The 12,328-nt window shown below is 56.0% G+C and overlaps 1 protein-coding gene across 3 annotated transcripts in view; it reads left to right on the top strand.

The window, feature by feature from the left end:
* The window catches only part of LTBP2 (latent transforming growth factor beta binding protein 2), a 111,688-nt gene extending 100,054 nt beyond the window's left edge, over nt 1-11,634 (top strand). The window contains exons 19-36 of one of the 3 annotated variants that reach the window (XM_024231946.3): nt 67-186; nt 1,216-1,338; nt 1,570-1,695; nt 2,069-2,194; nt 2,478-2,600; nt 2,701-2,826; nt 3,297-3,419; nt 4,081-4,212; nt 4,546-4,671; nt 5,178-5,321; nt 6,202-6,393; nt 6,515-6,598; nt 7,323-7,451; nt 7,773-7,910; nt 7,994-8,161; nt 8,448-8,729; nt 9,785-9,934; nt 10,346-11,634. In XM_024231946.3, coding sequence (XP_024087714.3) covers nt 67-186; nt 1,216-1,338; nt 1,570-1,695; nt 2,069-2,194; nt 2,478-2,600; nt 2,701-2,826; nt 3,297-3,419; nt 4,081-4,212; nt 4,546-4,671; nt 5,178-5,321; nt 6,202-6,393; nt 6,515-6,598; nt 7,323-7,451; nt 7,773-7,910; nt 7,994-8,161; nt 8,448-8,729; nt 9,785-9,934; nt 10,346-10,491 — 2,558 coding nt within the window. In that variant the 3' untranslated portion in view covers nt 10,492-11,634. Of the gene's footprint in view, nt 1-66; nt 187-1,215; nt 1,339-1,569; nt 1,696-2,068; nt 2,195-2,477; nt 2,601-2,700; nt 2,827-3,296; nt 3,420-4,080; nt 4,213-4,545; nt 4,672-5,177; nt 5,322-6,201; nt 6,394-6,514; nt 6,599-7,322; nt 7,452-7,772; nt 7,911-7,993; nt 8,162-8,447; nt 8,947-9,050; nt 9,229-9,784; nt 9,935-10,345 lie in introns of those variants that run through there. The other 2 variants (XM_024231947.3, XM_063715636.1) reach the window with 2 other exon arrangements.
* The last annotated feature ends 694 nt before the right edge of the window (nt 11,635-12,328 follow it).

Genomic DNA, 12,328 nt, shown 5'->3' with positions numbered 1-12,328 from the left:
GTGTCACAGACCTACCCATTTGCTATGTTCCCAGGGATGACCAAGGGAGGGGCTGCTGTTTTGCAGATATCAACGAATGCCGTCACCCCGGTACCTGCCCTGATGGGAGATGCGTCAATTCCCCCGGCTCCTACACTTGTCTGGCCTGCGAGGAGGGCTACCGGGGCCAGAGTGGGAGCTGTGTAGGTGAGGGCTGCTAGCCAAGGCACTGAGCAGGCCATTCGGCCATGGGACCTCTGGTTGAGCCCACACACGGAAAGGGAAAGAGGCGGGCAGAGGGAGGTGGCTTGGAGGCTGTTGTCCTGCATGATCTAGCTGGGTTCCCAGATGACTCTGGGCATGAGTCGCCAGGGCTCTGCCCTCTGAATCAGCTAGGGTGGGGCCCTTTACTCCTCTTTGGCCATATGCATTCTGGAGTGACTGCCCAAAGTGTCAGCAGCTTCTGTACCTGGATCCTGTGGTGGATCGAGGAGCCTAAGGGTCTTAGGATGGGGCCAGGCCCTTCTGCAGTTCCCAGGGAGGAGGGGTCTCCTGCTCTTCTGCATCTCAAAAGCAGCGTCTAAACAGCACGCCCACCGCACAGCAGGGCACTCCTCCCTCAGAAGGGCAGCAGGTCTGCAAGAGGAGGCGTGTGCTCTTTTCCTGCAGCCCCCTCAGGAAGAAAGCCTTGGGGTTCAGAATGCCGGGAGGGACTGGGTGTTGAATAGACGCTTTGAGGCTCTGGAGAGGGCAGACGTTTCCCAGGCCCTCGAGGCTGCCACTCAGCCACCTCGGTATGACTGGCCTCTCCACGCTGCCCGCCCACCCGCAGAAGCTGCTTGTTGGGTTGGGATCGTGGGTTGTTTGGTTGGCAGGTAGGAGGTCATGTAGGGTTCCTGGCACACACAATGAGGGGAGTCAAAGGTCTTGGACACCTCATTCCAAGTATCCTCAGATGAGCCAAACCAGCCCCAGGGCTGGGGGACCTGGCCCCCTGCGTGGATACATGCAGAGTGCTCTGAGTTACTAGATAGGGCTGAAGTGAGCCCGGGGGATGGGACGCCCTGCCCTGCCTAGGTGGGAGGAGGGAGCATGGCCTCATGGCCTCCCCAGGTGGCCTGCAGCCCCTCTGAAGGCTGGTTCCCTGGCCTCAAAACTGAGACGCTCGGAGCCTGCCAGCGGGGGCTGCAGGATGGGGAGGACGCCAGCCCACTATCTTGGACTTCTCTCCCACAGATGTGAATGAGTGTCTGACCCCCGGGGTCTGTGCCCATGGAAAGTGCACCAACCTAGAAGGCTCTTTCAGATGCTCTTGTGATCAGGGCTATGAGGTCACCTCAGATGAGAAGGGCTGCCAAGGTACAGAGATGCTGAAGCACCCCTTCTCCGCAGGCCAATCCAGCTTGCGGCTCCCTCCCCTCTGCATACCACCCTTGGCCCCCTGAATCCGCCCGTGGCCTTGCATCCCTATTCACACTGACCCAACACATCCCTGTCCAGACCTGTCCTTCTCCCACCCCTGCCTACCTGCCAGTGTCCTGGCCTGTCTGTCCTGCAGAGTCCCACACAGAATGCAATGCCCTATTTCAGATGTGGATGAGTGTGCCAGCCGGGCCTCATGCCCCACAGGCCTCTGCCTCAACACGGAGGGCTCCTTCGCCTGCTCTGCCTGTGAGGACGGGTACTGGGTGAATGAAGACGGCACTGCCTGTGAAGGTAACCCTGGGGAGGCAGTGGTGGAAGGGGACAGAATATAGGCTGTCTTACCTCCCAAAGAACACTCAATTTGTCCCCAGTTTGGGGCTGATGCCGAGGGGCTCCAGGCTAGGCTGGAAGACTCCATAAATGCACCTGGCCCCAACAAGAGCTTCTATTGTCATAATCCCCAAGTTCAGAGTGAGGACAGGAGGAAAAGCCAGTCACAGAGACAAGAGGGAAGCTGAGGGCAGGGCTGCCCAGGGAGCGTTCTAGGGAGGGGGTTTTAGGAAACCCCCCAGGGGCTCAGAGAGGGAGGCCACGGTGAGGTTCCTGCATTGCCCAGGGAGTGGGAGCCCTCCTAGGTCCCCGGGCGAGCACTGTCTGTCTGCAGACCTAGATGAGTGTGCCTTCCCGGGAGTCTGCCCCTCGGGAGTCTGCACCAACACAGCTGGCTCCTTCTCCTGCAAGGACTGCGATGGGGGCTACCGGCCCAGCCCCCTGGGTGACTCCTGTGAAGGTATGAGCCTCCATGTGGGAGAGGACACAAATGGGATGCCCCTCTGTCAGGGCCATGGTGAAGTCCAGCAGGTTGGGGGCTGCTGAGGCTGGAGGAGCTGCATCATCCTGCTCCCCAAGAGTCGCTCACAAGCTTGTCCCAGCTGTGCTGCCTCATGAGGGGATGATCCCCCGTGGGTCCAGCTCTGCAGGCAGGTGACAGGTCCTCTGGACACTTCCCCCTTGGCTTCTGTCCTTGGGAGGTGCTGCCATCGGCTGTCTTCCTCCCCTGTGTGGTCCTGCAGATGTGGATGAATGTGAAGACCCCCAGAGCAGCTGCCTGGGAGGCGAGTGCAAGAACACGGTGGGCTCCTACCAGTGCCTCTGTCCCCAGGGCTTCCAGCTGGCCAATGGCACCGTGTGTGAGGGTGAGTGACCCTGGTCGCCCTACTGGGGGTGGGGGACATGAGTGTGTGGGGAGGCAGGCACATCCCCAGCAGACACCCACTCCCCATCTTTTCCCTGCAGATGTGAACGAGTGCATGGGGGAGGAGCACTGCGCACCCCATGGCGAGTGCCTCAACAGCCACGGGTCTTTCTTCTGTCTGTGTGCACCTGGCTTCGTCAGCACAGAGGGGGGTACCAGATGCCAGGGTGAGAAGCCAGCACAGCTACCTCTACTGGCCAGGAGCATGGGCGCTAGAGGCTAAGACTAGAGTGGTGTCCCTTTTAATACCAGTACTAAGAGCAAGTGCTCATGGCCCTGCCCAGGGAGGAGAAGATGGGAGCAAGGAGTGATGTGAGGGAGCCCGGGGCTCAGGGAGGGAGGGACTCAGTCTCTCACCAGGGCCTCTTCACGACATTGACAGCAGGCATGCACCCACTCCAAACTCCAGGTATCACTTCTCCCCTTTACAGAGCTCCAGTTCCAGGGACCCCGCCTCACCACTCACCCCCACCCCGGTGCCCACCTCCCGCAGCCTGGCCTCTGGCTTCCAGCCATTTCCTACATAAGCCACTCTCTGACTCTCCTATGGGCTACTCAGGGCCCAGAGGATGCTACACAGGACCCTAACAGGGAAGGGACCCATGGCTGGGTCTGCTGACAGCCATCTCTACTCTAGATGTGGACGAGTGTGCCGCCACAGACCCGTGTCTGGGAGGGCACTGTGTCAACACCGAGGGCTCCTTCAACTGTGTGTGTGAGACTGGCTTCCAGCCCTCCCCAGAGAGTGGAGAGTGTGTGGGTAAGGGCTCTGGGGGGAGGGGACAGGGCTCTGCCCACGTCTGCCATCTCTACCCTGCCTGGTCCTCAGCTCCCGTGGAGCAGAGCACTTTCCACAGATGAAATGTCCAACAAATAGTGTATGTATTGAGACTCAGGGCTCAGGGGCTGTCCAAGGATGACAAAATGAAGACAATCATCGTCTTCGTGCTGGCAGAGCACACAATCTAGTTTTAAAGGCCAAATTGATTCAATAGACATTAAACACCTGCTATGCTCAATGTCTTTTGCTAGGACAAATAGACAGTTATGGATGATCTTGAAATTGAGCAAGGGAGACAGATATGAAGACAACTCTCTGTAATACACTATGCTGAAGGCTTCGTGTAAAGAGAAGTACAGTGCTCTGCTGGTAGGGATGGGAGACGGGGGCGGCGGAGAAAAAGGAGTGTCACAGAAGGCTAAGAGCTCACTGCTTCCTAAATAGCATACGGTTCTCTTCCCAGAGGCTCAGCCCTGCAGGGTCAGGGGAAATCGTCCTGACCTTGATGTGCTGGGGTTGGGATGAGCACAGTAATTTGGAACAGATCAAGAACCCTAGAGGTTGTGGGGCATGACCCTGTGGGACCAGAGCAGTGACCTGGCCACCTCTGTCCTCTCTCATGGCATGGCTCTGGGGACAGATATCGATGAGTGTGAGGACTACGGAGACCCGGTGTGTGGCACCTGGAAGTGTGAAAACAGCCCTGGCTCCTACCGCTGTGTTCTGGACTGCCAGCCTGGCTTCCACATGGCCCCGAACGGAGACTGCATTGGTGAGTAGGGAGGGAGGAGAGAGAGGAGAGAGGGCTGAGAAAACCTATTTTTCACGTATTGAGCGAGACACGATTTTCTCCTGAGGACATGATTTTTAGCAGCTGAGTGTAGCTTGTATATTTTCCATCCAGCAGAGCTTACGAAAGATGCCACAGGACTGTGAATGTTAGAGTTTTCTTATCCTGGGTTGAGAGGCTGCTTTTCACAGGTCTTGGTGCTAATAAGCCAAATAAGTATTCTCAGCATAGAACGAGACAGTGTGCATGTGTGTGAGAGAGTGCACACGTGCACACACACACACACCCTCTACCCTGGTTCCCACTGTCCCACAGACATAGACGAGTGCACCAACGACACCATGTGTGGCAGCCATGGCTTCTGTGACAACACTGACGGCTCCTTCCGCTGCCTCTGTGACCAGGGCTTCGAGATCTCTCCGTCAGGCTGGGACTGTGTGGGTGAGGAGCCTGTGGGCTACCCAAGGTCTGGGCCAGGAAAGGGAAGGCCCTGGGGTCCTCCTCCTCAACTGGTCCTGGTCACGTGGCTCCATCATGGGTCCCCAGAGCGTGGGCAAGGGAGGCTTCAAAGAAGAGGGGGACTTCAACTCCTCGCCCAGGGGCATGTGGGCTGGGCGGGTAAGGGGAAGCACAGCCATGCTCTGCCAGCAGGGCAGCAGGTGTCCTCAAGCCTCAGGGCCTCAGGAGGCAGGAGGTTTGGAGAATGTGCACTGAGGGGTAACCCTTCCTCTTTGTGCACTTCTGTGACCGTTTGCTGCCACTTCTCTCCTTCTCTCTTCTTTCCCATGCCCTCTGTCTATCGGTTCCTCCTCCCTGCAAATCTATACTTACTCTTGTTTCTTCCCCAAGGCCTAGCCTGCTTCTTTTGGGAGCAGTGGGCTGGAGTCAGGGGCAGGGGGCACGGGCTGCCTCTTTTCTGCCCACGAGCCTCTTCTCACACCTGGCAGATGTGAACGAGTGTGAGCTTATGCTGGCGGTGTGTGGGGCCGCGCTCTGTGAGAACGTGGAGGGCTCCTTCCTGTGCCTCTGCGCCAGTGACCTGGAGGAGTACGATGCCCAGGAGGGGCACTGCCGCCCGCGGGGGGCTGGAGGTGAGGCCTGGGAGATGCATTATCCATGGTGACTCAGAGGTTTACAGAGAGCGTGTTCCTCTGCATCCCTCTTCTAGCCTCTAGCCGCTGAGGGAGACACTGGGCCAGGGCCTGGGGCAGCACAGGGAGGTGCAGGTGGGGCCTGGTGCATGAAGGGGTGAGGAGGCTGAGGGCCGCGCACAGCGAAACCAGGAGCTACACGGTGGCGACGATCCTAGAGGAGGCTCAGGAAACCCTGATGCTGACTTAGGGTGGGCCCAGGGACCACAGATTGAGCCTTGAAGGGACCCTGAATCCATCTAATCCCTGGGAACCTTCTGGATGAGAGAGGACTTGGAGCTGAACTAAACCGGGCTCTCCCTTTCCCACTTCCCACTCCACCCGAGAGCTACTGGGTTCAGCCTCTCACGCCAGACTGGACTAGGACTCAGCTGGTCTTCACTGCCTTGCGGGAAAGTGAGGGAGACAAGGAAGGGTGGAAGGGGCTGGGGTACATGTGAAGCAGAATGGACCAGAGGACTGCCCATATGGCATGCCAGGGACTGGGGGCAGCCCATCACAGGGAGGCAGGTAGGGTGGTATACCGCAAAGAGCAGGGGCTTCGGTGAGGAGGAACTGGGGTCAGATCCCTGCTGCACTGTTTAATAGCTTAATCGCACAGCGGTGGCGAGGCCCCAGCCTCTCTAAGCCTCTGTTTCTTGAGATGATGATTAGGCCACTTCTTAGGGTTGTGGAGAGCATCAGTGAGGTAATACAGGTAACAGAATTTTTTCCACTGTAAAGTGCTACACAAATGTTAAATTTAAGAAATAAAGTCAAGGACTATTGACCCCCCTCAGAGGGTCATGAACAGACAGTAATGAGCATCTGTCACGCACAGGTCAGAGTATCTCTGAGGCCCCAACAGGGGACCATGCCCTGGCCCCCACCCGCATGGACTGCTACTCTGGGCAGAACGGCCATGTGCCCTGCTCCAGTGTCCTGGGCCGGAACACCACACAGGCAGAATGCTGCTGCACCCAGGGCGCTAGCTGGGGAGACGCCTGTGACCTGTGCCCGTCTGAGGACTCAGGTAAGACCCCAAGGGTTCCAGATCCTCGAAGGGTCAGCTCTGCAAGGTGACACTGAAAGAAGGGGAGAGAGGAAGGGGGCAGGGCCCTCCCCACTCTGAGCTGAAACGCCTCTCTACATAGCTGAATTCAGCGAGATCTGCCCTAGTGGAAAAGGCTACATTCCTGTGGAAGGAGCCTGGACATTTGGACAGACCATGTACACAGGTAACCTGCTCCATCCTCCGCCCCAAACTCCATTCACCTAAGTGGGCCCTAGCCTGCTCCTCCACAGGGTCCCTGGGGAAGTTCTGCATCCAGCCCTGGCCTCCCAGGTTGCCTCCACCTTTTCTGTCCCAGGGCTGACTCCCTGCAGAGTGTTAGCTGGAAGTTCTGACTCAAGCTGCTCTTGGAGTGTCCACATGAGCCTCACCTCAGTTTCCCTGCTCTCCCAAGGCTGCACCTCCAGAAACAAACTATGATGCCTTGACTAACTCTCACCCCCAGCCACATTTGGGCACAGGGACAGAGTGGAGAGCACTGCTCTAGAGGCCAGAGGCTGCGCTCATCTCCCTGGCTGCACTGATGAGGCCAGAAACTCTGGGGAACCCACACTCACAGTAGGATGGTCCAGGTACTGCGCCCTCAGCACCCTAGTCCTGAAGCTAGTCTTGAGAAGGAAATGATGGAGACAGAGATCGCTTTTCTTGGGTGCTGGCTACGCGCTGTGCACTTTTTTGAGCACCTCACACATATTAACACCTTTTCATCCTTATAACAACTCTAAGAGCATGTAGGAACCGGAGGCAAGGCAAACTTAAGCAACTTGCCCAAAGCCACCTAGTAAGTGGCAGAGCTGGGATTCAAACCTAGCCTGGCTTTGGATTCCCTGCTCTAGGTACCCCTCATACTGCCTCTCACCTTCCTCTCACCTCAGCTCTGCCTTCCACAGATGCGGATGAGTGTGTGATATTCGGGCCTGGTCTCTGCCCGAACGGCCAGTGCCTCAACACCGTGCCTGGCTATGTCTGCCTGTGCAATCCCGGCTTCCACTACGATGCTTCCCACAAGAAGTGTGAGGGTGAGGACACACATGATCCCTGCCCCCACCCCAGGCCCACAGCTGAATAATGGCCCACCCAGCCCCTGCCAGCCAGTCCCATTATTGCTGAGAGTCCCCCGTCCTAGGGAGACCGCCCACTGCAGCAGGCTGGTCCCAGGTGAAGGAGCTCTGGGCTGTCAGAGATTGTCCCCAGGGAGGGGTCTTCCAGGCTGGGCTGGGTTGAGGGGAGGGAGGCAGGGCACTAACTCTTCATTATCAGTGATAGGAAAACCCCCTTCCCTGAGGGTGGTCGGTGGACAGGCCACCTTGGCAATGCCCCACCCTTTCCTGCCTCCCCAGATCATGATGAGTGCCAGGACCTGGCCTGTGAGAATGGCGAGTGTGTCAACACGGAGGGCTCCTTCCACTGCTTCTGCAGCCCCCCGCTCACCCTGGACCTCAGCCAGCAGCGCTGCATGAACAGCACCAGCAGCATGGGTGAGTGGGCCTGAGCGTGGGGCAGCAGGAGAAGGGGACCTGGGCTGGGGGGGCTCATGTGCCTCCGTGCCCTGTGCCACCAGAGGACCTCCCTGACCACGACATCCACACGGACGTCTGCTGGAAAAAAGTCACCAATGATGTATGCAGCGAACCCCTGCGTGGGCACCGCACCACCTACACGGAATGCTGCTGCCAGGATGGCGAGGCCTGGAGCCGGCAGTGTGCTCTGTGTCCCCCCAGGAGCTCTGGTGAGGGGGAGCAAAGGGGAGACCCTGCAGGGCTGTGCCAGGCCCCAGGGAGGGGGATGCCCTCACCTTGGAAGGGGGGATCTAGAAAGAAGGAGCAGAGCAATCCGGCCCTGTCTTCCATACCTGCTGTTTGGGGACAAAGTAGGGCAGGGGAGAGGTGGGGAGAAGAATGCTGCCAGGATCTCCCAGAGGGTACCAGTCCTTGCATGCTCCCAGAGACAAAGCCAGCCAGGCTTTAGTTGGCAGGAGCTGGAACCCAGATCCCTCTCTCCCTCCTCCCTGACAGAGGTCTACGCTCAGCTGTGCAATGTGGCTCGCATCGAGGCAGAGCGCGAGGCCGGGGTCCACTTCCGGCCAGGCTATGAGTATGGCCCCGGGCCCGATGACCTGCACTACAGCATCTATGGCCCAGATGGGGCCCCCTTCTACAACTACCTGGGCCCCGAGGACACCGTCCCTGAGCCTGCCTTCGCCAACACAGCCGGCCACCCAGGGGACCGCACACCCATCCTCGAGTCTCCTTTGCAGCCCTCAGAACTCCAGCCCCACTATGTGGCCAGCCATCCAGGTCTGTGTTGCTGCAAAACTGGGGAAGAGGTGGGCACCAAAGCTGTTTCACTTCCATCTCCTCCACCTGCTAGTCATATTGCCAGCAGGGTGAGGACTAGGAAGGGGAAAGACACACCAAGCCAGAGGTCTCCGTTCACGGCTTGCTCGAGACAAGTACATACGCCCAGGTCCGACCCTAACAACTCCGTCATAAACTATCACAGGGACACAAAAAGGTACAGGACACTGCCCCTGTCCCAACCTACAAGCTTCCTGTGGGGACCAAGAGAGAGAGAAAGCTGTTCACTGCAGTCTTTTTCTCCCTCCACGCCACCTACAGGCTGCAGAATAACCTGCTCTAAGGACACCCAGCATTCACACTTGTGACCTGAAGTATGGATTAAGGTTTTCTAAGGACTTTAAAGGCCCACTGTGATGACTCGGTTTGTGAATGGTGCGATCCAAACACTCAGGCCTTGGAGTCTAATGAGGAAGTCAGGCCTAGCACTGTGCAATGCACACGGTACCCACCACAGGCAAAGCTACCACATCAGACTAAAACCATACTGCTGGGTAGGGTGGGGCCTTTTCCATGGGGTGGAGGGGTGCTTAGAGAGTGAAGAGGGTTAGGTAGATCTGGTCGACGTTTTGCTTTGTGTTGAGTGAGGCCCCTCTGCTACCAATTGTTCCCCACTTCCCAAAAATACGATGTGAAGGTTTAAACAAAACACCTCACCCCATCCCCACGCCCAAACCCAAAAACTACGTAGCAACACACTCCCCCACCCCACAAACCCCAGCAGGAGCCGGGCATTGTGGAAGCAGTGAGTCTCAGCCTCCCTGGAGCCCTCATTTAAAGCCGAGAACACCTCTCCCCATCTAAAATGACACACACTTTTCAAGAGTACTGCCTTTTGTTCTAGCATCTTTCCACGAGAATTTTATGATCCGCTCTGCCCCCACCCCCACAGTTCCACAGGGGCACCCTTTGTCCAGGAGGGCGAGGGTCCCAGCATTAGGGAGAGTCTGGACACAGCCCTCAGCCTCCTCCTCTCTCCAATTTCCTCCTCCCAGAGACCCCAGCCGGCTTCGAAGGGCTTCAGGCGGAGGAGTGCGGCATCCTGAACGGCTGTGAGAACGGTCGCTGTGTGCGCGTGCGGGAGGGCTACACCTGTGACTGTTTTGAGGGCTTCCAGCTGGATGCGGCCCACATGGCCTGCGTAGGTGAGTGTAGAATTCTGATGGAGGAGTCAGGCTGGCCCACTGCCCACAGAGACGCCTGAACTCAGGAAGGCTGGGAGAGCCACTGCTGCCTCCTAGTGGGGCTGTCTGCATCAGGCTGGGAGGGAAGAAAGTGCCAAAGGAAGGTCTAATTATGTGCTTTAGAAAGCCCCTTCCGTGCAGTTTCCCAGACAACAGACAAGGACAAGAGAGCACAGTCTTGGGCATGGTATGAGCTTGCTGCCCCCTGCTTTGTCCTTGAGTTGCTTGGTTTTGGGAAGTGACTTCAGCCTCTGGCTGTCACACTTACGGTTTCACTCTAGGGCAAAGGCCAGGGCTTAGTAACCAGAGGGGTAGAGGCAGCCAGCAGAGGCACTTGGGCTCCCTACAGCTCTCTCCTTTGTTTCCTCTTAGATGTGAATGAGTGTGATGACTTGAACGGGCCTGCTGTGCTCTGTGTCCACGGTTACTGCGAGAACACAGAGGGCTCCTACCGCTGCCACTGCTCCCCGGGATATGTGGCTGAGGCAGGCCCCCCCCACTGTACTGCCAAGGAGTAGCAGTCAGGGGTCAGTGTGGCAACTACCTGGAGATGGCCTCCAGTCACAGGCAGGGGCCTTGAGGATGATTTCCTAGCTGGGAAGACACCGCGACATCAGGCCAGAGGTTCCCAATCAGCCTTGCCTGCTTTCATCTCTCCCAGCTTAGCCTCTGGCTGTAAGCTTCGGTCACTGCCTCCGTGCCCTTGCTTGGCTCAAGCACCACCAATCGCTTTAATGCTTCAGCCACCGCATGAGGCCCTGTCCACCACCTCTCCTGGCCTTGCTATGGGATGCTTACCAAAGGATGGCCCTCATCCACCCTCCCAAGCTGTGCAAGCATGCAAGGCTCCGTGGCCTCACACTGCAGACACCCCTTTCCAGCCACAATCCACCATCATCCTGATGATCCCACAACTGGGACAGAGGCTACATCTGCCCTAGGGAGGTCCTTCAGAATCTGTGGAGCAAGAAAGGATTTGGGGAAGCTTGGGGACTGACTCCAGAACCCCCTCCTAAGAACCATCACCACCACTCAGCCAATCTGTTCTGGGCCCTGATTTTGCCACACCTCCATCCTGTAGCAGCCCATTCTCTGACCCCAAGGAGTGGCAGAAGATCCCTTCACTCAGAGAAGCAAGACTGATATTAGCTTGTTGAGTGTAAGAGACACAAATGAAGAAGAACAAAGAGCCTGAGAAAGCAGCAAGAGGACATGATGAAAAATATGTGGAGTTGATGAGAAAGGGGAGCCAAGGCTTTATACGTCTAAAGAAAATATTCAGTAGCTGTAAACATTCAAAATCCGCCCAGCGATAGCCCGTGGGCACCAGCAGCAAGAGCTGCCACAGGATAGAGTACCCATCTACAAAGACCTCTATTACATAAACACTGCTTCTTACAGGAAACAAACCTCTTCTGGGCTCTCCTTTTGTGAAAAAACCAGTTTGATGTGCTAAAAGTAAAAAGTCTATTTTCCAGTGTGGTCTTGTTCAGAAGAAGCCAGATTTCCAATGTTGTTTTTCCCCTCCACTCAGAAGCCCCTGCCCTTTCCCTTCAGAAAACGATGGCAGGCATTCCTCTGAGTTTACAAGCAGAGACTCACTCCAACCCAAACTAGCTGGGAGTTCAGAACCATGGTGGAATAAAGAAATGTACATCTGGTCTCTTCTGTTGTTTTTATTTCATATCAGATTAAATTTCTTTACCATGTTGGCTAAGTCTAAATATTAGAGATGAGGCTGTGCCTACTCCCTGGCCAGCTCTGCTGATAGCCTATGATGGGTTCCAATGGGAAATGACTGTTTACTATTAAAAGACAAGGAAAGCTCTGACTTCGCACTTCTCTGATGAATGGCAATGTAAACGAACAAGGCTCCATGTGACTGGAGCATGGAAGTGAATGCTACTTTCTTAATCTGCCCTGTCCTACCTACCTGCTCCTCTTATTGTTAGCCATCACATAACTTATTGAATGCTTGCCATGTGCCAGGCACTATGCTGAGTGCCATACATACATTTCATTTAATTATCCAATAATCCTACTTACTATTGTTTATTCTCAATTTACAGGTGAGGAAACTGAGACATAGAAAGCTTAAATAATTTGCTCTAGGTCCCTATACTAATTGAGATGTTTTCAGCAGACAAAAATAAGTCACTCTTACGCATGTAAAAATATCCTTTCACTCATAATAAAAGAAATGCAACTTAAAACCATACTGAGATCCTTTTTAAAACTGTCAGATTGGCAAAGATCAAAAAGCTTGTTAAGACTCCTAGCTGGCAAGCATGTGAGAAATAATAGGCACTCTCATAATAGCTGACAGAAGTACATACTGAGAACAATATGGTAATG

This window comes from Pongo abelii, chromosome 15, assembly GCF_028885655.2.
Source record: "Pongo abelii isolate AG06213 chromosome 15, NHGRI_mPonAbe1-v2.0_pri, whole genome shotgun sequence".
Lineage (NCBI taxonomy): Eukaryota > Metazoa > Chordata > Mammalia > Primates > Hominidae > Pongo > Pongo abelii.
Note: the sequence above shows the minus strand (reverse complement) of the source record. Positions and strands in the feature narration are given on the sequence as shown.